The following is a 24,999-nucleotide window of genomic DNA, read 5'->3' on the forward strand; positions in this document are numbered from 1 at the left end:
TAAAATGAACAAATCATGAGACTGTAGATGCTGGAGAGGATGTGGAGAAACGGGAACCCTCTTGCACTGTTGGTGGGAATGCAAATTGTTGCAGCCACTCTGGAAAACAGTGTGGAGGTTCCTCAAAAAATTAAAAATAGACCTACCCCATGAGCCAGCAATAGCACTGCTAGGAATTTATCCAAGGGATACATGAGTACTGATGCATAGGGGCACTTGTACCCCAATGTTTATAGCAGCACTCTCAACAATAGCCAAATTATGGAAAGAGCCTAAATGTCCATCAACTGATGAATGGATAAAGAAATTGTGGTTTATATACACAATGGAATACTACATGACAATGAGAAAGAACGAAATATGGCCCTTTGTAGCAACATGGATGGAACTGGAGAGTGTGATGCTAAGTGAAATAAGCCATACAGAGAAAGACAGATACCATATGGTTTTACTCTTACGTGGATCCTAAGAAACTTAACAGAAACCCATGGGGGAGGGGAAGGAGAAAAAAAAAAAAGAGGTTAGAGTGGGAGAGAGCCAAAGCATAAGAGACTGTTAAAAGCTGAGAACAAACTGAGGGTTGATGGGGGGTGGGAGGGAGGGGAGGGTGGGTGATGGGTACTGAGGAGGGCACCTTTTGGGATGAGCACTGGGTGTTGTATGGAAACCAATTTGACAATAAATTTCATATATTGAAAAAAAAATAAAGTCATCTACAATTACCGTATTATTATAAGTAAGATTGCTTATGTTTGTGATTAATTTATAAATTTGGGTTCTACCAAGTTGAGGGCATAAACATTTACGATTATTATCTCTTCTTGATGGATAGGCCCCTTAATTATGACAATAATACCCTTCTTTATCATCTGCTACCGTCTTTACTTTAAAATCTAGTTTGTCTGATATAAGTATGGCTATTCCAGCTTTCTTTTGACTTCCAGTAGCATGATATATGGTTCTCCATCCCCTCACTTCCAATTTTCAGGTGTCCTCAGGTCTAAAATGAGTCTCTTATAGACAGCATATAGATGGAACTTGGTTTTTTATCCATTTTGATACCCTATGCCTTTTGATTGGGGCATTTAGCCCATTTACATTCAGAGTTATGACTGAAAGATATGGATTTAGTGTCATTGTGTTATCTGTAGGTTTCATGATTGTGGCAATGTCTCTGGTCCTTTGTAGTCTTTGCAGCATTCCACTCACAGAGTGCCTGCAGGGTTGGTTTAGTGGCCATGAATTCCTTCAGTTTTTGTTTGTCTGGAAAAGCCTCGATCTCTCCTTTCATTCTGAATGACAGCCTTGATGGATAAAGGATTCCTGGCTGCATATTTTTCCTATTCAGCACATTGAATATTTCCAGCTACTCCCTTGTGGCCTGCCAAGTTTCAGTGGACAGGTCTGCTACTACCCTTATGTGTCTGCCCTTGTAGGTTAAGGCCCATTTGTCCCTAGCTGCTTTCAGAATTCTCTCTTTATCTTTGTATTTTGCCAATTTCACTATGATATGCCTTGGGGCTGACCTGTTTCTGTTAATTCTGAAGGGAGTTCTCTGTGCCTCCTGGACTTGGATGTCTGCTTCCTTCCCCAGATTAGGGAAGCTCTCAACTATAATTTGGTGAAATAAACCTTCTGCCCCTTTCTCTTTCTTCTCCTTCTGGAACTCCTATGATACAGATATTATTATATCTCATTGAATCACTTAGGTCTCTAATTCTCCCCTCATAGTCTAATATTTTCCTCTCTCTCTCTTTTTCAGCTTCATCATTTTCCATAATGTTATCTTCTATTTCACTTATTCTTCCCTCTGCTCCTTCATCCTTGCTGTCTCTGCATCTAGTTTATTTTGCATCTCATTTAGTGCATTTCTTAATTCATCATGACTATTTCTTGTGTCCTTGATCTCTGCAGCAATAGATTCTCTGCTGTCTTCTATAGTTTTTTCAAGCCCAGCTCTTAGTCTTATGACGATTATTCCAAATTCTTGTTTAGATATATTGTTTATATCTGTTTTGAGCAATTTTTCTGGCTGTCATTTCTTCCTAGAATTTTTGAGAATTCTTCTGTCTAGTCATTTTGTCTAGTTTTCTGTCTTTTATGTGTTTTAATAGTTTGTTATGTGTCCTGCCCCTGTGAGTACTACTGTGTTAAAAAGGGGTCATATACTATCCAGGGCCTGACCCTTCAGGAGGTGTTTTTGGAGTGTGTCGCATGCTCTCTGTTGTTGTGACTCTGGTTGCTTTATACCCCTACTCGCACTGGTGGTTTGGACCTTCCACCAGGCGTGCTTTGATTTGTTCATTGAAGTAACCCTGGAAAAAATTAAAAAGGGGAGGGGGTGGAAGAAGCCTTATCCCATAGAAAGAGGGAAATGACAGGGGCAGGGAAAGAGAAAAAAAATTGAGCAGACAGAGAATCAGAGAAACTATACGGCTTAATCTAGAGAGAGAGAGAAAAATAAAGAAGGAGGAGGTACAGAAGAGGTGTAAAATGCATAGATTAAAAATGCCTGCTTAAACAAATTAACAACCAGAATAGAGAAGGGAAGGAAGAAGAAGAAAGAGAAAAGACAAGAAAAGAAAATAGGTATTACCAAAAATCAAATCAGAAAATGAAAAACTGCCAGACCGTTGTCCGAAGGTGCCCTGGAGCCAGTGGTTGTGCTGGTCTGGAGGAGGGACCCTCTGGTTGGGTAAGTGGCAATTCTCCCTCCAGCAGATATGCAGTTGCCAGGCATGGTGAGGCAGGGTTTGGTGTAAGCAGTCCAACCTCCACTGGGGGCCTGCTGTCCTGTTCCCTGAAGCCCCACCATGTTGGTGATTGGAGGAAAATGGCATCATCGCAGTTTCTCCTCCCTAGACCAAACCACCCTGTTCAGGCAGCCCTCACAGCACAGCACAGCACAGGCACGATCTGGTCAGTTTGTCCCGCTCCACAGTCTCCTGCACCTCCCAGGCACTCAGCTGGGATTCAAACCCCAATGTCTTAAAGGATCCCACTCCACACACCCGGTTCTGGGGTGGCACCACTCTGCCAAGCTGACACAGGGCCTCTCAAGATAGAATCTTAAGCAGGATCCATGCCCAGCACAGAACCTGATGTGGGGCTCCATCTCACAACGCTGCGGTCATGACCTGAGCTAAAATCAAGAGTCGGACACTCAACTGACTGAACCAACCAGGCACCACTCTACCCAAGTTCTAATCTTAATTCTACCACATACTAGCTATGTGACTTCTTTAACCTCTGTGCCGTGGTTTTCCCATCCATAAAATAAAAATAATAGAGTTGATGTGAGAATTAAATGAGTTAATAAATAAAAATTATTTAAAACAGTACTGGCACATAGTAAACCCTCAATAAATGTGAGTAATATAATAAGTATTATTGTTATTACTTGGTACAGACAAGTCTAGAATTATAATTGAGATGCCTACTTAAAACCAGGGCCTGGGTGGCTCAGTCAGTTAAGCGTCGACTTCAACTCAGGTCACGATCTCTCAGTTTGTGAGTTCGAGTCCCCCATTGGGCTCTGTGCTGACAGCTCAGAACCTGGAGCCTGTTTTGGATTGTGTGTCTCCCTCTCTCTCTGCCTATCTGCTGCTCGCACTTTGTCTCTTGCTCTCTCAAAAATAAATAAACATTAAAAAAAATTTTAATACAAAACAAACAAACAAACAAAAGACAGGGCCCAGCTTTGCACAGTGGCAGTATCATAGCCAATGAGGTTTATCCGAGGCGCGATTATTGCTAATTGAAAACTTTTCCCAAAAAAGACAGGGCCCTGGAAAATCTTTCTATCTGAAAATTATTAATAAAAACACTTTAGTCACCTTTTTAGGAATTCAAGAAGAAAGCCTGTTCTCTGCCAGAGGTATGGATAGAAGGAATAAAATCTCCAATGATAACCTAAATCCCAAGGCCATCATGTGTGAGTGTCAGGTTCCAAATCAATTTATACAATACATAAATCTCAAAGAATTAATATAAAACTGTCACCAGCTAATATCTTTATGGAAAAAAACTAAATTGGATCCCAATTTCACTCTAAACATAAAAATCAATTTCAGGTGAATTAAAGACTTAACTATGAAAAAGAAAAACTTAAAAACTTTTAGGAGAAAATATTGGGAAATATCTTAACGTCATCAAAATAGTGACAGGCTTCTATTTTCCTTTTAAAGGCTAAGTTATCTGCTAAATGTGAGAAGGGCTAAGGTTGGAGTAGGAATGGAAGTTTGAGAGAATGGAGATTGTTAATTAGTTATTTCAAAGAGTAAAAGAATAAACTAACTGGGAGAGGGTGGGAATCACATAATTCCTAGGTAGTGCTGAGGGCCACCAGACACTGATGGTCAAGATTTCAAAGTGTTCATTCTGCTGAGCTATATGATTTTCTCTAGAAATGATGTCAGCCACGAGGAGAAGCCAGGGTTGGGAGTTTTGTCAGACAGGTGCAACCAAAGGGCAATTTAGGGTACTGAAGACTTTAGGGTATTCGAGGTACACAGACCAGAGATTTTCAAGTGGATAAGGAAGAAAAGTGAAAACAGGGAGACTGGTGGGTAAGGACGAAGTTGAGGGATAAATGGATGGACGGTCCCAATGAGGTATACAGAACCAATAAGCTGTCTGGTGAAGAAATGAGCAGCCAGATGAAGAAAAAAGGAAAGCAGTGAATATAAATGTGCAATATTTAACAACAAGAAAGGAAATTTAACTATAGATACGAGTAAGATAATATACTATACAACTCTGTGCTAATAAAACTTTTTAACTCAGAGTGCCTGGGTGGATCAGTTGGTTAAGCATCCTACTTCGGCTTGGGTCATGACCTCGCTGTTTGTGAGTTCGAGCCCCACGTCGGGCTCTGTGCTGACAGCTCGGAGCCTAGAGTCTGCTTAGATTCTGTGTTTCTGTCTCTTTCTGCCCCTCCCCGGCTTGTGCTCTATCTTTCTGTGTCTCTCATAAATAATAAAAATGTTTAAAAACAAAAACAAAAACTTTTTATCTCCATGAAACTAAAATTCCCAGGATAAATGAAGTGACTAACAATGCAAATAATCTCTTCATCCAATTAATCTATTATGTTCCACCTTGTATAGAAAGCAAATTAAATTGATTTCTACTGTAAGGTAAAATAACTGTTACTTAAAATGCACTATTACCCAATAGCTAAGCACAAAATAACAAAATACTACTTTTCGCTTCAATTTTTAAACTAACTTCACTCCATTTAAAATATACATATAGGACCTTATATTTCTTTACAGTGAGCTTCTGAGTGGCCAAGACTGTCTTTCTCATCTTAACAGCTCATCAGCTTAACAGAAAGCATATATAACAATGGCTCAGTAAGTATTACTGAATAAATTGGAAGATGGAAAAAAATATATAAACAAATGAAAGAGGAAATTTTGCATATGAGTACTCAGCGCTAGTCACTAGATGGCATCACTTCCCCAAATTGGGAAGACATTTTACATCTTCCAAAAAGGAATTTTATATACACGGTTCTAGCTCTTTATAGTAAGTGTGAGGATAAACAGTAAGCTCGTAAAAACTTTCAATTCATTTGCACGTGGAAGTGCTCGAGATTTAGAAACCATGAACAGAGAAGATTGAAACCAAACATCAGCAGTAAGCCAGGCATCTGTTTGGCTGATGACAACCTACAGGATGACTGCCTCTTTTAGTCTACTACACTCTTCTAAAGTTTGTCACACCAGTTGGTCCACTAAAAGCACAATATATGTTGGGGTGGGTGGCTCAGTCGGGTAAGTGTGTCCAACTCTTGAGTTCCGCTCAGGTCACGATCTCATGGTTTGTGAGATCGAGCTGTGCACTGGGCTCTGTAACTGACAGTGTGGAGTCTTCTTGGGATTCTTTCTCTCTCCCTTTCTCTCTGTCTGCCCCGCCCCTGCTCTTTCTCTGTCTCTCAAAATAAATAAATAAACTTGAAAAAGTAAATAAAAGCACAAAATGTGAGTTCTTACATAATTTTTCAGAGAAGCGTTCCGTATTGGTCATCATTGTATCAATGAAATCTTTAAAATTCACTTTTTTCGTTTCTAAGGAGAAAAGAATATTTTCTTCAATATCTTCAAATGTTAATTATGACAACTATTGAATTATGTAAAATAAATTACAGGGAGATAACATGATTATAGCCATCAGCTAATACCACTAAAAATATATGGTTCTAAGAGGAAAAAGCAATTCAACACACAAGGAGAAAGTAAAACTGAAAAATGCCAGGAAAGTTAATCAAAATCCTTCTAGTTACAAGCGTACAACATTTTTAATTTTAACTTACATTATCTTGTCTTGGCCTGACAACAACTCAAGGATATGTCGGTAAAGAATTAGTGTATTATTCTATAAATTTTAAAAAATACTTAGACATGATATCATGATTTTTTTCCCCAGGTCACAAAAGGAAATACGAGATCAGAGATTAGAAGTTAGCTTTCTTGACCTCTGGTTTCTCCCACCTCAGGCTACCATTCACATTGTTATCTTTATTCCAGTATACTTTTGAAACTATTAAACGTTTTAATAGTCAGTCTATACTTAGAAAATGTCTTTCCTTGATTATATATAATATCCCAATATTAGAATGGATAAAGATTTCTAAGAATTTTCTAAGGCCGCATATAAAGGTTTTATATAAATAGGATGAGCTTTTTTTTTTTTTAATTTTTTTTTTCAACATTTATTTATTTTTGGGACAGAGAGAGACAGAGCATGAACGGGGGAGGAGCAGAGAGAGAGGGAGACACAGAATCGGAAACAGGCTCCAGGCTCTGAGCCATCAGCCCAGAGCCTGACGCGGGGCTCGAACTCCCGGACCTCGAGATCCTGACCTGGCTGAAGTCCGACGCTTAACCGACTGCGCCACCCAGGCGCCCCAGGATGAGCTTTTGATAACACTACTCCTTTGTTTATCCCACTAAAAAAATCAAATTCCAATTCTAATCTATAAAAGATAAGGCACAGTCTATTGCCTATTTCCAAGATAAAGAATCTTTGAGAAGTTTACTTTAAGGAGCACCAAATTACTTTGTATTCTTAACCAAATATTTAAAGACTTGAAAAAAATGAGACTTTGAAAAATTCTAGGGGAATGTTAGAGTTAATGAAGATTTACATTCACTAACAGGAACATATAACTTTCTAAAGCAATAGATCCCCTATTTTTGATAATGTCTATTTGATACACAAATGTTTTAGCTGAACCACTGAACCCGCCTCCCATTTGAAGAACATTATTGTTTTAAGGACAAAATTACTTTTTATTTTTATTATTTTTTTAATATAGTTTATTGTCAAATTGGTTTCCATACAACACCCAGTACTCATCCCAACAAGTGCCCTCCTCAATGCCCATCAGCCACTTTCCCCTCTCCCCCACCCCCATCAACCCTCAGTTTGTTCTCAGTATTTAAGAGTCCCTTATGGTTTGCCTCACTCCCTCTCTGTAACATTTTTCCCCCTTCCTCTCCCTCACAGTTGAAGAGCATTATTAACACCACTGCATCTGCTTCTGTGCTTCCCCCATTCTATTCTACTGCTTCTCTACAGAGAGAACATTGCTGAATTTTTTAAAATTAACCAAGGTCTTGCTTTTTTACATATAATTTTACACAGGATAAACAAAATATTCCTTAATTTTGTTTTACAGCTCTCTAAAAATTATCACACTATAGCAATCTAGACTTGCTTTTTTCATTCAATATTATATTTCCAAGAACCATCCATATAGTATATTGCTATAGTTCATTTTCACTAATGTACACATTATCAGTATTTCATCATGCATCAGTGGTAAATACCACAATTTATTTATACATTCTATCACCGATCATGTTGTTTCTTTCTTTTTGTTCTTTCCTTCCTTCCTTCCTTCCTTCCTTCCTTCCTTCCTTCCTTCCTTCCTTCTTCTATTAAGATCAGAGCTGCTATGAGCCTTTTTAACATGTCTCCTTGCACATCAGTGCAGAGATTTTCTGGGATGTATCACTAAAAAATGGATTTTCTAAGCCATGAAGTATGAAAACCTTACAGAATACTACATAATGTTTTTCAAAGTTCTTTTACCACTTTTGCCTTATTTACCAACAATTAAATTAACAGACCTTAATTTTTGCCAATTTGGTCAGCATCAAAAGGTATTTCATTGTGACCTAAATTTTCCATTTCCCTGATTACTATGATGTATAAAAAGACTTCATATGATTATTAGCAACTTACGTTTCTTCATCTGGCAATGGCTGTTCTTGTAATTTGGCCATTTTTCTCTTGGGTTGTTAATTTATAGGGGTTTCCTATTTATTCTCCACAATGATCTTTCACTGTTATGAGTGTTACAGATAATCTTTACTCTGGAATGCCTGGGTGGCCCAGTCAGTTAAGCATCCAACTTTGGCTCAGGTCAAGATCTCACAATTCATGAGTTCAAGCCCCGCTTAGGACTCTGTGCTGACAGCTGGGAGCCTGGAGCCTGCTTCAGATTCTGTCTCCCTCTCTCTCTGCTCCTCCCCCACTCATACTCTGCACCTCTCTCTCTCTCAAAAATAAATAAACATTAAAAAAAATTTTTTTTAGGGGCGCCTGGGTGGTGCAGTCGGTTAAGCGTCCGACTTCAGCCAGGTCACGATCTCGCGGTCCGTGAGTTCGAGCCCCGCGTCAGGCTCTGGGCTGATGGCTCAGAGCCTGGAGCCTGTTTCCGATTCTGTGTCTCCCTCTCTCTCTGCCCCTCCCCCGTTCATGCTCTGCCTCTCTCTGTCCCAAAAATAAAAATAAACGTTGAAAAAAAAAATTTTTAAAAAAAATTTTTTTTAAATAATAATCTTTGCTCCATTTGTGGCTTGTATTTTCATTCTGTTTGTGTTACCTTTTAATAAAGAGAAGTTCTTATTTTTAATGTAGTCAAATGTATAAATCTTTTCTGGTTAGTGATTTTGTATCTTAAAAATAATTCCTTGTAACTCTAAGTCAGAAAATTTTTCTTCTTTCTCTAAAGAATTTTAGTGTTCGTATCTGGAAAGCATTACTGAATATGATATATAGGTAGGGATCCAATTCTATTTTTTACATTTGAATAATTAATTATTCCAGCACCATTTATTAACTGGTGCTTCCCCTCCCCCCCAGTAATCTGCCACCTCATTATATATGTTTCCTTATATGTGTGTAGATATATTTGGAAGTTACTTATCCTGTCCTATCAATTTCTCTATCCCTGTGCCATTTTCACACTGTTTTACTTACTGTAACTTTATAATGAGTCTTAATATCCAGGGTAGCAAGATCCCTCCAACAACACGCATACACCCTATCCACGTTTTTCTTCCTCAAGAGTGTTTTAGCTATTCTTGATCTTTGTTTATGCATACAAATATTAGAATTAATTCATCAAAAAAGTCAGGGTTTTATTAGAATTGCTTTAGATAAGTAAATTAATTATGAGAATTGGCAGACTTGGGGGTCTCTGAGTCCATTAATATGGGACATATTCCAATTTATTTAGGTGTTCTATAATGTCTTTTAACAAAGTCTTATCATTTTCTCACGTAAGGCACATAACTTACATTTGTCCTATGCCTTTTTTGCTTTTCATTATGGAAAAATGTTAATACACGCCAAAGAAGAAATATATTGTAATAAAAGTTCACATACTCTTCCTGTACTCTTCACATACTCTTCATGGCCATTCTTATTTCATCTATAGCCCCACACACTTGTCTATCTCACAACCACCCTTTCTCTTTAGAAAAGATGCTGCTAAGTTATAAGGGTATAGATACTCAAAACTAGTACCTTCCTTATGAATTATAGGCTTTGGCATAATAGTCATTTGTCCCATTTAACGACTTTTGTCCTGACCTCTTCCTGTCAGAAAGCAAAACCATAAACTCTACTTTCTTTTTGTTTGTACTTTTGCCTATAGGAAAAAAGTGTCTGGAAAGACTGTTAATACTGGATATTTCTGGATCATGGGATTTTGTGTGTTTTGTTGTACTTTTGAGTATTTTTCTGTATTGACTTCATTTTAATGGACTTTTTTCTAATCAAAAAAATAAATTCATTATTCTGAGGGGAAAAAAAATAGCAAAGTGACCATCTTTTCACATGTGTCAACCCAGTTTTCACTTACTGTCAGCTTCAGTCAACTCTGTGATCTTCTCAAATTCTGGCTTAGAAAGGTAAACTCCAAAATGCTGAAGACAAGTATTCATATCCTCATAATCAATATTTTCATCTTTAATTTTATCAATGGCTTTAATGACATCAGTCAACACTGAAAATAAAGCAGTATGCTAATGAGTATTAAATATAAGTCAAAAAGAAAACACCAATAGTAAGATGAATTTTAGTTCTAACACTAAATAAACAAGCATAGAAAATAACTTCAGAAATGTTATATATGAAAAGAATTACCAGATCTTTAATACTGAAAACCAACAAAGTACAAAATGAGAGCCAAAAATATATTCTACTTTGCTATCATCTCTGTATCGAAGGAAGTGCCAATTTAATTGCAATTTAAGTGCACAGGAACAAAAATATTATACAATTTCCCCATTTAATTTTCTAACAATTTAAACTTTCTTAGTAGTCTGTTTCTCGGTAGCAGATACAGAAATAAGTAGAAAACTTTCAATCCTGAATAATGAATTGGGGTAAGGTTTTGTAGCAATACATGGCTCAGTCCCTGGTTAATCTTTTATCTTCTGTATACATAAATATTATCACTTGGAAATAACTATCCCACATGTCTTTTTATGATACTTTGGAATATATGCTTCACAAATTTGGGCAGTATTCCCTCCATTAAATTTAAACAAATTTTTACTGCAATGAAAGCTTTAATGTTTATTTTTGAGAGAGAGAGAAAGGCACAGCATGAGTCAGGGAGGGGCAGAGAGAGAGGGAGACACAGAATCTGAAGCAGGCTCCAGGCTGTCAACACAGAGCCAGACATGGGGCTCAAACTCAGGAACAGCGAGATCATGACCTGAGCCAAAGTGGACCCTCAATCAACTGAGCCACCCAGGTGCCTACGCAATAAAATTTTCTTAAAATAACTTACAAACACATAGAATTGTTAAGGGGGTCGACAGGTATGCATGCGGGTGTGTTTTTGTGTAAATTTTGGAACAAACTAAACTCAAATAGATTTTCTCTAATAGAATATTAGGATAGGTAAAGTGAGGAAGCTGGGCAGTGGAGGGCATTAAAGCCATTATCAGGAGTTAATCGACTTCAGGCAGTCACTGGACGTCATTATGGATTACTAAACAAAGAAATGATCAAAATGATGTCTGAATTGGATGATTCTTAAAATGATTCTTAAAAAGGTAATTTTTATGTATAAATATGTAGAACAAGATATATGATACTATCTTGTGAAAGGACTTTTTAGATGAATAAAATTCTCACTTAAAAGTAAATAGCTGATGGGGCACCTGGGTGGCTCAGTTGGTTGGGCACCTGACATCAGCTCAGGTCACGATCTCATGACTCATGGGTTTAAGCTCTGTGTTGAGCACTGTGCTGACAGCTCAGAGCCTGAAACCTTCAGATTCTGTCTCCGTCTCTCTCTGTCCCTCTCCCACTCTCGTTCTCTCTCTTTCTCTCTCAAATATAAATAAACATTAAAAATTTTTTTTTAAAAAGTAAACAGCTTGTGAGTGATGTCAGTAAGATGGTTGAGTAGGATGCCCTGGACCCTTCTTCTCCCCACAAACACACTGATTCAGCAGAAATTAAAAAATAAATTCCTTTTGTGAGAAATTAGAAACTAACTGACAGGCTCTTGTATCCCAGGAGAATGCGAAACCAGACATACTGAAGCTGGTACAGAGATTTGGGACACCCTCCCACAAGTGCTGCCTCCAATGCAGCACCATATGATCCAAAAAAAAAAAAAAGACTCTAGTTCCCAGCTTCACCCAAGGGGAAGAAAAGTTTGGTCCACATATCCAGAAATTCAGCTTTTCCAAAATGCCTCCCCAGAAGATTGGCTTCTGTTTTGCCAGCCTTGGAGCTCTGATGGGTCTAGCACAGTCTAGTATTTGGGGTAGAATAAAGCGATGGCTTGGGCTGGTAGAAGGCAGTGATCCTTCCCTCTGTTCAGCACAGGGTTAGATTAAAATTCCCAGCTCTTAGTTTCCTCCTGGAGAGGTAAAGAGTTTATCCAGCACGTCAACTTTTTCAGGGTGTCCCAAAGAACCATCAGCTATCTCGTCAGTCCTAGAGCCTGGGGAAGGAAAAAGGTGGTAGAGGCCTAGGGCCTATCAGGCTGGGCCGATGGGTGGGGGTCTTCTCCTGTATAGGGACAGTATGTGAGGACTGGGAGAGCTGCCTGCTTTTTCTCTTGCACAAACACCAACACAGAAAGTCCAAATGGAAATTTAATGACTAAAAAATATGATGACTGAAATTAAAAGTTCAGTGGATGGACTCAACAGCTGAAAGGAGGAGAGAAAGGTAAGAATCAATGAATTGAAAGCAACTGAAGTCATCCGATGAACAACACTGAGAAAATAAACTGAAGAAAAAATGAACAGTTCCAGACACCTGTAGGAATATAAAAATGATCTAACATTTGTGTCCATCAGAGTCCCAGAAGTAGAGGAAGAGACTTAAAAAGGCACTCAAAGAAATAATGCCTGCACACTTCCCAAATTTTTATCAAGAGACATTAACCAACAGATCCAAGACAAAAGTGGACCTCAAACAGGATAAATCCAAAGAAATCCATGTCAAGATCCATCATAATTAAACTTCTGAAAACTAAAGACAAGGGAACATTTTGAAAGCAGCCTAAGAAAAACACTATAGGGAAAGAAAACCAATTGAATGACAGGATTTCCAGCAGAAACCACAGAAGCCAGAAATAAGTGACACAATATTTTTCAAGTGCTGAAAGTAAAGAACTATCAACGTAAAATCCCATATTCAGAAAAACTATTCTTCAGGAATGAAGAGGAAATCAAGATGTTTTCAGATGAGAGGAAACTAAAAGAATTTGTTGTCAGTAGACCTAAGAGTGGATAAAGGAAGTTCTTAAACAGAAAATAAAGGATAAAACAAAAAAAACTCTGGAATATCAAGAAGGAAAAAAAGAAAATGGTAAGTCAAAATATGGGTAAATATAGTAGGCTTTCCTTCTCTTGAATTTTTTAATCAAGTCTGATGGTTGAAGTAAAAATAATACCACCTGATGTGGTTTTAAATATATATAAGGAAATATTTAAGGTAATTATATCATAAAGGAGGGAGCAATGTATATGGAGATAAGGCTTCTGTATTTCACTTGAACTGGCAAAATGATGACACAAATAGAGTGTGATAAGTTATGTATATATACCTGAAGCAACACTTTAAAAGGTATACAAAGAGATATACTCTGAAACACTATAGATAAATCAAAATGGAATTCTAAATGTGGGCAAAAGATTTGAATATATATTTCACCAAAGATATATGAACAGCTAGTAAGCACGTGCAAATAAACTTGACATTATCAGCCATTAGGGAAATGCAAAATTAAAACCATAATGAAATTCCACTACACAATTATTATAATGATTATAAACAAAAAGATAATACCTACATGTGGAGGATAGGAAGAAACCAGAATCCTTACACATTGCTGGTGAGAATGAAAATGGTATAGCCACTTTGGAAAACAGTTTGGTAATTTCTTTAAAAGTAAAACATAAATTTACCATACACACTAGCAATTATTCTAGGAATCTACCCAAAAGACATGGAAACATGTCCACAGAAAGACTGCAATGCAAATGTTAATTTCAACATTATGCATACCAGTCCCAAACTGCAAATAAGCAAATGTCATAAATTGGTGAACCATCAACAAAATGGAATATACCTACAAAATGTAATATGGACTTCTTTAACCATACAAAGGAACAAACCACTGATACACACAACAACATGAATTAGCCTCAAAAAAGTGAAGTCAGGCACAAAGACCACATGTTTTATGATTTCATTTATATTAAATGTTAAAAAAAAAAAAGGCAACTTTATGGAAACAGAAAGCAGATCAGTGGTTGCCTGGGAATGGAGGTAGAGATTAACGGTAAATGGGCACAAGAGAATTTTAGGAGTGAAGGAAATGTTACAGACCTGGATTGTGTCCACTTCTGATTATATATCCCAAAGAATTGAAAGCAGGGGCTCAAAGAGGTATTTGCATACCCACATTCACAGCAGCACTAGTCACAATTGCCAAGAGGCAGAAGTAACACAGGTGTCTATTAATGGATGAATGGACAAACAGAATGTGGCATATACATGCAATGTGATATTAGCACGAAAAGGAAAGAAAAATCTGACACGTGCTACAACATGGATGAATCCTGAGGGCATTATGATAGGTGAAATAAGCCATTCATTCATAAAGACAAATACTATATGATTCCAGTCAAGTATCTGGAGTAGGCAAATTCACAGAAACAGAAAGTAGAATGATGGTTGTCAGAAGCTGGAGAGGCACAGATGGGTAGTTGTTGTTCACTGGGTATAGAGTTTCAGTTTTGCAAGATGAAAAAGTTCTAGAGATTCGTTGTACAACCGTGTGAATATACTTAACCCTAATGTTATTGAACTGTACAGTTACAAATGGTTAAGATGGCAAATTTTATGTTACGTGTTAGATACCACCATTAAAAATAAATTTTAGGGGCACCTGGCTGGCTCAGTCCAAAGAGCATGAGACAATTGATCTTAGGGTTGTGAGTCTGAGCCCCATGTGGGGTGTAGAGATTATTTAAATAAATGAAACGTTAAAATAAAATAAATTTTAAAAACAGTATAATGGGGGAAATGGGAGGGAGGAGTCGGCTATAACCAAGACACTACTTCACAAAACAGCAATGAAACGGTGACTGAGTTCATGAATGAATGATTACAAGGTAAAGCACTCAAGAAATTTGCTAATAGTGTCTTTAAGAACACCACTTAAGCAATTCATCGTAAGTGACAAATTATAATGTAGCTTTTTTTTTTAAAGTTTATTTATTTTGAGAGAGAGAGAGCACACAGGGTAGGGGCGGAGAGAGAAAGAGAGAATCCCAAGCAGGCCCTGTGTTGTCCACAAGAAGTCCAACACAGGGCTTGAACTCACAAACTGTGAGATCATGACTGGAGCCAAAACCAAGAGTCGGACACTTAACTGACTGAGCCACCTAGGTGCCACAATAATGTAGTTTTTAACGTGAGACTTCATGTAAGTATAAGAGAAAAATCTCTTCCTTTGGATTAATTTTTCTCTATCTGAGAAATCCTTTGGGAAGACACAAAAAGTTTATCTTTCCTTTTTAGCATATGAATAAACAAAAAGAAATAAAAACAGCAAGGCTTAGTATCTTTCATTTCTCATTTTAATCTTGCTGAAAAATATTTAATTATTTGCATAAAACCCCAAAATCATTGCAAGCAAAAATTTTTAACAAAACTGATTGTGGTGTTGACTGTATGACTCTATACATTTCATGAAAATTAGTGCATGAGTGAGTTTTATGTATGTAAATTATAGCTTAATACAATTTTTTCAGAAATGTTCTAAAACAAGGGAAACAAAACCAGTATTTCATTCAAACAAGTTCCTTATAAAAAAATTAAAAATCAAATCACCCATCAATTGCTAAAAATGGGGCTAATCACCTATTGGAATTCCTCATTACCTTACTCTACATTTATGTAGTACTTTACAGTTTTTAAAATCCATCTAACAATTCTGTGAGGGAAGCAAGTTAGCTATCACTACCCTAATACATCAAGTTTTCATGGCTTGCCTGAGAATTTCAGAACTATTAAGTAACTACCCAAAAAGCAAACTCAGTTCAGTTGAACCTCTTTTCAACCTAACCACTTCTTTCCTCCAAATCATTTTAAAATAAATTTCCTACCTACCATCACATTCAGGAAGACTTTGCTCCTTGGAGAGAGTGCTCATAAAGTCATCTAACTTCACCATTCCATTTCCTGTAAAATAAAGACTTTAGATCATGCATTCTTTATATTTTTGCATAAAAGGTAAATTCATAGTTTCATACAACTATGAAAAAAATTACTTCTTCACTTCATCATAATTCTATTTCTCCTTTCATATCCTGTCTCTGAATTAAGTCAGTTCGTTTCATTTTGATAATTACTCAATAATTTTTAAATACCTATTATAAAGTGCAATGGACTGAGCTAGGTCCTCAATTTTTGATAGATATAGGAAAAAGGAAAGGTGACCATATAGATGGACCATGAGAAACTTAAGGAGTCTATTTCATACCATCATGAAAACCCAGTCAAAATGCTATCCATTAAGACACCTTGACAATACTGACCAATCCTGACAGACCCAAGTGTCCCCATTACTATCAGCTGATCCAATTAACTACCTATTTTTAGATATACACCCTCCACAGTGATCCTACCAATCCTGATAAGCAACATGAAAGGGCTCAATAATTTTAGTAGCACCTACACCTTAGATTTTTTTTTTTTAATCTTCTTTCCCATTTGCCTTAGCTAAGAAATTTTGCTCAGGTTCTAAGAATTCATTTCCCAAGAACATATTCCCAAGTCAGTCTTTCCCCAAAATGTTGCCTCTGCCCTCTCCTCAGCTGAACTTGTGTTGTGGATGGTTCTTACTTAATGATAAAACAACTTCTCCAATACAAAAGCTCTTCCTAGAAACTTAAAATCTGCCTTGAACTTACGCTGGTGACTGGGATATGCTATTTAACATCTAGATGCTAATCATCTGCCTTGATTGGTTAAGTATCATTAGCCCTAAATTCCTAGTTGTAGCACTTCCTTACCATTTTGGAATCTCCAGTTATTTCTTCTTGGATGCTTAAGCTATTTGCTCAGAGATTTTTGTACCCCTTGGATTTTGTGCTCTTATTGCCTGAACCTCCCTACAACTGGGCCAGCCTTTCCAGTACCTGTCCCATACGGGAAGGCATAGCTAGGGATAGTGATAGAGTGTTACATAACAATTCTGAGATATAAAAGGCCTAGTCCCTCCAAACCAATCCATTAGGGCAGATTTTCCAGGAATTTTTTTTTCCGCTTTCCATTTTTATATCTGTTCTTTTAGAATCTTCTTTAGCATGGCCCATTCTGTTCCATTCCTAGTTGAGAACTTACTCCATCATTTAATACTATCCCATAAAAGTATCTAATTTTTTCAAAAAGTTTGGTATTATCAGTCTCACCATTTTGAGTAGTCTTTGCCACAATCTCCTTGAACTCTTTGTCTGATAAAGTAACTCCTATTGAAGGCAAAAAGGACTGAAGTTCTTCTGCAGTAATGTAATTTTCTTGGAGTTTATTGATAGCTTCACAGATGTTTTCTAAATATAGAAAATGTAGAAGACTATTCAGCCACAGAATTTATGTGTCTTAAGCAATAATTAGCACCCAAAGTCTTTAGCAATTAGAAAACAAGTTTTATCTAATTATTATTACCTCATATGACTGCTTTTTTCTTCGTATTTCTGTTGTATCTTACATTATACCTAAATATTTCCCATATAGCTCAAACAGGAAACAATCTTGAAGTTCTATAAATGTTTATAAACTACTTGTTTGGAGGAACAGCCTGTTCCAGTGACCCAGCCAATGCTGCTTGGTTCTGATTAAAATATAATGAACGAGTTCAAGAGATCACAACAACAAAGTGTTTAGTTTAAATTCCAGGATTCCAAGCAAACAATGAGAGTTCTTCCCCTTCCCATCATTTTAGGCTACCATGTTTTCAGTTCACAATCTTCAAAATCATAAAAATCTTCGCAGTAGATACACATGGCCATCGTGAGTCCCCTAATATCATGCACTGAGATAGGCATAGTATCACTTCTCTGTAATTCCCACCAAAAATGCATAACCTGAACTTACGAAGAAATATAAGGAAAACCCAAAATGAGGGACATTTTACAAATTAACTAGTCAATACTCTTCGAAAGTGTCATGGTCATGAAATTATCCTAGATCAGAGGAGACTAAGGGACACACGATAACTGAATGTGTGATCCTAGATGAGACCTTGAACCAGGAAAAATACATTTATGGACCAATTGAAAAAAATTGAATAAGATCTTCAGAATATAAATAATATTGTATCAGTGTCAATTTCCTGATTTAGTTCACTGTACTGTGATTATACAAGATCTTAATACCTGGGAAAACTAGATGAAGAGTATATAGAAATGTCTTTCGCTTTGTGTAATTCTTATGATTTAAAAATTATCATAACAATGAAAAGTTAAAAATGTTTTTAAAATGTATATCCAATGACAGTCACATTTCAGAAATGTTCAATTACCATCAATTTATCTTGAGAAGTTATACCAGATAAACTATTTCACACTTCTCTTTACAAAGAATATTAAGTATGGCAAAGGTTGGCGACACCAGCAAGATAGATAAGTGCTTTCTTCCACAGGCTTCTTCTACCCAAGGGCTAAATGCCTACTACTCCACTGTTCCTTTAACAAGGGTTTTAATCTTACTGGAATATAAAGAACTCAGAATTAGGAATGAGGCACAGAGTAATAGTAGTGTATCAGTAAAGGAATCAGAAAGAACATTGTTGTGCCTCCTTAAAAGAGCACATTTTCTGTTCAACCGAGTTGTTTAAAATATGTATTACTGTGTAAGAACCACTAGTATTTCACTAAGCACTCATTTTAACAATTACCTTCAATATTAAATGCAATAAAAAGATAAGTTACTTTCAAGAAAATAAACAACTTAAGTAACTTCAGCCAAGGACTATAGGAAGGAGTATTTAATTAAGTTCCACACACAGGACTTCTGTGATAGAGGTACCATGGAAGGAGGAAACTATATATTGGTTGGAAAACCTTGCTCATCTTTGAGAAAGACCATAAAGCCCTGGGGAACCAAACTGTAAAATAGTAGTTATTTTATCTTTCTTCATATTCCCATGTCCAAAAGAGATGATATCTGAAGGATTATCATATCATATTGGATATGGATATCATATATTTAAATTATGGAACCTGAACAAAAATTTCACATAGACTCCTTACATATTTAGTTTAAAAATTATAAAACAGCTCTCTCCCTGGTATCTCACCGCTGCGTCAGTGCAGGCATCAGCAAATTAATGAGAGGAGAGAGGAGGCCCCTGCTCTTGGGCACCCGCAGGAACTTACTCCAGCTCCAGACACACCGTAAACACTTTCATCTAACGGAAGATAAGCTGTGAAATCGGATTTCTGAACCACAAGACAAGAAATCACAGAATTTTCCGGCTGAAAGGGAATAACACTCTTCTTAATTGAAGAGTGGTCAGGAAAGAAAGCACATGGAGAGCAGTGCCCTGTGGCAGCTTGTATAAAAACTGCATTCCATGCCAGGCCTGAAATGTTCCAAAGCGCAGTTCATATTTTCTTTTAGAAATTATTTTGGAGAGGAGAGAGGGAAGATGGCGGCGTAGGAGGACGCTGGGCTCACCGCGCGTCCTGCTGATCACTTAGATTCCACCCACACCTGCCTAAATAACCCAGAAAACCGCCAGAGGATTAGCAGAACGGAGTCTCCGGAGCCAAGCGCAGACGAGAGGCCCACGGAAGAGGGTAGGAAGGACGGCGAGGTGGTGCGCGCTCCAGGGACTGGCGGGAGGGAGCCAGGGGGCGGAGGGGCGGCCCGCCGGCCAAGCAGAGCCCCCGAGTGTGGCTGGCAAAAGCGGAGGGGCCTGACGGACTGTGTTCCGACAGCAAGCGCGACTTAGCGTCTGGGAGGTCATAAGTTAACAGCTCTGCTCGGAAAGCGGGAAGGCTGGAGGACAAAGGGAGGGAGAGCTGCTGAGCCCCCAGACGAAAGAGCTCAGTTTGGTGGGGAACAAAGGCGCTCGCCAGCGCCATCTCCCCCGCCCATCCCCCAGCCAAAATCCCAAAGGGAACCAGTTCCTGCCAGGGAACTTGCTCGCTGCGCGCAAACACCCAACTCTGTGCTTCTGCGGAGCCAAACCTCCGGCAGCGGATCTGACTCCCTCCCGCTGCCACAGGGCCCCTCCTGAAGTGGGTCACCTAAGGAGAAGCGAGCTAAGCCTGCCCCTCCTGCCCCCGTGCACCTTGCCTACCCACCCCAGCTAATACGCCAGATCCCCAGCATCACAAGCCTGGCAGTGTGCAAGTAGCCCAGACGGGCCACGCCACCCCACAGTGAATCCCGCCCCTAGGAGAGGGGAAGAGAAGGCACACACCAGTCTGACTGTGGCCCCAGCGGTGGGCTGGGGGCAGACATCAGGTCGGACTGCGGCCCCGCCTACCAACTCCAGTTATACACCACAGCACAGGGGAAGTGCCCTGCAGGTCCTCACCACTCCAGGGACTATCCAAAATGACCAAGCGGAAGAATTCCCCTCAGAAGAATCTCCAGGAAATAACAACAGCTAATGAACTGATCAAAAAGGATTTAAATAATATAACAGAAAGTGAATTTAGAATAATAGTCATAAAATTAATCACTGGGCTTGAAAACAGTATAGAGGACAGCAGAGAATCTCTTGCTACAGAGATCAAGGGACTAAGGAACAGTCACGAGGAGCTGAAAAGCGCTTTAAACGAAATGCAAAACAAAATGGAAACGACGACAGCTCAGATTGAAGAGGCAGAGGAGAGAATAGGTGAACTAGAAGATAAAGTTATGGAAAAAGAGGAAGCTGAGAGAAAGAGAGATAAAAATATCCAGGAGTATGAGGGGAAAATTAGAGAACTAAGTGATGCACTAAAAAGAAATAATATAGGCATAATTGGTATCCCAGAGGAGGAAGGGAGAGGGAAAGGTGCTGAAGGGGTACTTGAAGAAATTATAGCTGAGAACTTCCCTGAACTGGGGAAGGAAAAAGGCATTGAAATCCAAGAGGCACAAAGAACTCCCTTCAGACGTAACTTGAATCGATCTTCTGCATGACATATCATAGTGAAACTGGCAAAATACAAGGATAAAGAGAAAATTCTGAAAGCAGCAAGGGATAAACGTGCCCTCACATATAAAGGGAGACCTATAAGACTCGTGACGGATCTCTCTTTTGAAACTTGGCAGGCCAGCAAGAATTGGCACGAGATCTTCAGTGTGCTAAACAGAAAAAAATATGCAGCCGAGAATCCTTTATCCAGCAAGTCTGTCATTTAGAATAGAAGGAGAGATAAAGGTCTTCCCAAACAAACAAAAACTGAAGGAATTTGTCACCACTAAACCAGCCCTACAAGAGATCCTAAGGGGGACCCTGTGAGACAAAGTACCAGAGCCATCACTACAAGCATAAAACATACAGACATCACAATGACTCTAAACCCATATCTTTCTATAATAACACTGAATGTAAATGGATTAAATGCGCCAACCAAAAGACATAGGGTATCAGAATGGATAAAAAAGCAAGACCCATCTATTTGCTGTCTACAAGAGACTCATTTTAGACCTGAGGACACCTTTAGATTGAGAGTGAGGGGATGGAGACCTATTTATCATGCTACTGGAAGCCAAAAGAAAGCTGGAGTAGCCATACTTACATCAGACAAACTAGACTTTAAATTAAAGGCTGTAACAAGAGATGAAGAAGGGCATTATATAATAATTACAGGGTCTATCCATCAGGAAGAGCTAACAATTATAAATGTCTATGCGCCGAATACCGGAGCCCCCAAATATATAAAACAATTACTCATAAACATAAGCAACCTTATTGATAAGAATGTGGTAATTGCAGGGGACTTTAACACCCCACTTACAGAAATGGATAGATCATCTAGACACACGGTCAATAAAGAAACAAGGGCCCTGAATGATACATTAGATCAGATGGACTTGACAGATATATTTAGAGCTCTGCATCCCAAAGCAACAGAATATACTTTCTTCTCGAGTGCACATGGAACATTCTCCAAGATAGATCACACACTGGGTCACAAAACAGCCCTTCATAAGTTTACAAGAATTGAAATTATACCATGCATACTTTCAGACCACAATGCTATGAAGCTTGAAATCAACCACAGGAGAAAGTCTGGAAAACCTCCAAAAGCATGGAGGTTAAAGAACACCCTACTAACGAATGAGTGGGTCAACCAGGCAATTAGAGAAGAAATTAAACAATATATGGAAACAAACAAAAATGAAAATACAACAATCCAAATGCTTTGGGATGCAGCGACGGCAGTCCTGAGAGGAAAATACATTGCAATCCAGGCCTATCTCAAGAAACAAGAAAAATCCTAAATACAAAATCTAACAGCACACCTAAAGGAAATAGAAGCAGAACAGCAAAGGCAGCCTAAACCCAGCAGAAGAAGAGAAATAATAAAGATCAGAGCAGAAATAAACAATATAGAATCTAAAAAAACTGTAGAGCAGATCAACGAAACCAAGAGTTGGTTTTTTGAAAAAATAAACAAAATTGACAAACCTCTAGCCAGGCTTCTCAAAAAGAAAAGGGAGATGACCCAAATAGATAAAATCATGAATGAAAATGGAATTATTACAACCAATCCCTCAGAGATACAAACAATTATCAGGGAATACTATGAAAAATTATATGCCAACAAATTGGACAACCTGGAAGAAATGGACAAATTCCTAAACACCCACACTCTTCCAAAACTCAATCAGGAGGAAATAGAAAGCTTGAACAGACCCATAACCAGCGAAGAAATTGAATCGGTTATCAAAAATCTCCCAACAAATAAGAGTCCAGGACCAGATGGCTTCCCAGGGGAGTTCTACCAGACGTTTAAAGCAGAGATAATACCTATCCTTCTCAAGCTATTCCAAGAAATAGAAGGGGAAGGAAAACTTCTAGACTCATTCTATGAAGCCAGTATTACTTTGATTCCTAAACCAGACAGAGACCCAGTAAAAAAAGAGAACTACAGGCCAATATCCCTGATGAATATGGATGCAAAAGTTCTCAATAAGATACTAGCAAATCGAATTCAACAGCTTCTAAAAAGAATTATTCACCATGACCAAGTGGGATTCATTCCTGGGATGCAGGGCTGGTTCAACATTCGCAAATCAATCAACGTGATACATCACATTAACAAAAAAAAAAAAAGAGAAGAACCATATGATCCTGCCAATCGATGCAGAAAAGGCCTTTGACAAAATCCAGCACCCTTTTTTAATAAAAACCCTTGAGAAAGTCGGGATAGAAGGAACATACTTAAAGATCATAAAAGCCATTTATGAAAAGCCCACAGCTAACATCATCCTCAACGGGGAAAAACTGAGAGCTTTTTCCCTGAGATCAGGAACACGACAGGGATGCCCACTCTCACTGCTGTTGTTTAACATAGTGCTGGAAGTTCTAGCATCAGCAATCAGACAACAAAAGGAAATCAAAGGCATCAAAATTGGCAAAGATGAAGTCAAGCTTTCGCTTTTTGCAGATGACATGATATTATACATGGAAAATCCGACAGACTCCACCAAAAGTCTGCTAGAACTGATACATGAATTCAGCAAAGTTGCAGGATACAAAATCAATGTACAGAAATCAGTTGCATTCTTATACACTAACAATGAAGCAACAGAAAGACAAATAAAGAAACTGATCCCATTCACAATTGCACCAAGAAGCATAAAATACCTAGGAATAAATCTAACCAAAGATGTAAAAGATCTGTATGCTGAAAACTATAGAAAACTTATGAAGGTAATTGAAGAAGATTTAAAGAAATGGAAAGACATTCCCTGCTCATGGATTGGAAGAATAAATATTGTCAAAATGTCAATACTACCCAAAGCTATCTACACATTCAATGCAATCCCAATCAAAACTGCACCAGCATTCTTCTCGAAACTAGAACAAGCAATCCTAAAATTCATATGGAACCACAAAAGGCCCAAATAGCCAAAGTAATTTTGAAGAAGAAGACCAAAGCAGGAGGCATCACAATCCCAGACTTTAGCCTCTACTACAAAGCTGTCATCATCAAGACAGCATGGTATTGGCACAAAAACAGACACATAGACCAATGGAATAGAATAGAAACCCCAGAACTAGACCCACAAAAGGATGGCCAACTCATCTTTGACAAAGCAGGAAAGAACATCCAATGGAAAAAAGACAGTCTCTTTAACCAATGGTGCTGGGAGAACTGGACAGCAACATGCAGAAGAATGAAACTAGACCACTTTCTCACACCATTCACAAAAATAAACTCAAAATGGATAAAGGACCTGAATGTGAGACAGGAAACCATCAAAACCCTAGAGGAGAAAGCAGGAAAAGACCTCTCTGACCTCAGTCGTAGCAATTTCTTACTTGACACATCCCCAAAGGCAAGGGAATTAAAAGCAAAAATGAACTACTGGGACCTTATGAAGACAAAAAGCTTCTTCACAGCAAAGGAAACAACCAACAAAACTAAAAGGCAACCAACAGAATGGGAAAATATATTTGCAAATGACATATTGGACAAAGGGCTAGTATCCAAAATCTATAAAGAGCTCACCAAACTCCACACCCAAAAAACAAATAACCCAGTGAAGAAATGGGCAGAAAACATGAATAGACACTTCTCTAAAGAAGACATCCGGATGGCCAACAGGCACATGAAAAGATGTTCAACATCGCTCCTTATCAGGGAAATACAAATCAAAACCACACTCGGATATCACCTCACGCCAGTCAGAGTGGCCAAAATGAACAAATCTCTATAGATGCTGGAGAGGATGTGGAGAAACGGGAACCCTCTTGCACTGTTGGTGGGAATGCAAATTGGTGCAGCCGCTCTGGAAAGCAGTGTGGAGGTTCCTCAGAAAATTAAAAATAGACCTACCCTATGACCCAGCAATAGCACTGCTAGGAATTTATCCAAGGGATACAGGAGTACTGATGCATAGGGGCACTTGTACCCCAATGTTCATAGCAGCACTCTCAACAATAGCCAAATTATGGAAAGAGCCTAAATGTCCATCAGC

The 24,999-nt window shown here is 38.2% G+C and overlaps 1 protein-coding gene and 1 pseudogene across 1 annotated transcript in view; one reads left to right on the forward strand and one right to left on the reverse strand.

Annotated features, from left to right (window-relative positions):
- EFCAB13 (EF-hand calcium binding domain 13) overlaps positions 1-24,999 on the reverse strand; it is a 105,199-nt gene that overhangs the window by 32,706 nt on the left and 47,494 nt on the right. Inside the window, exons 8-11 of the mRNA XM_047081662.1 lie at positions 17,259-17,396; positions 15,955-16,026; positions 10,163-10,306; positions 6,000-6,074 (exon numbers count right to left, since the gene is read on the reverse strand). Of these exons, the coding sequence (XP_046937618.1) occupies positions 6,000-6,074; positions 10,163-10,306; positions 15,955-16,026; positions 17,259-17,396 (429 nt within the window). The remainder of the gene's footprint in view (positions 1-5,999; positions 6,075-10,162; positions 10,307-15,954; positions 16,027-17,258; positions 17,397-24,999) is intronic.
- Positions 3,697-3,823, forward strand: LOC124513685 (uncharacterized; annotated as a pseudogene).

The sequence above is a fragment of the Lynx rufus genome, unplaced genomic scaffold, assembly GCF_022079265.1.
Source record: "Lynx rufus isolate CCGP_SWC_20201006 ecotype Redwood Valley unplaced genomic scaffold, mLynRuf1.p SCAF_18, whole genome shotgun sequence".
Taxonomy (NCBI): Eukaryota; Metazoa; Chordata; class Mammalia; order Carnivora; family Felidae; genus Lynx; species Lynx rufus.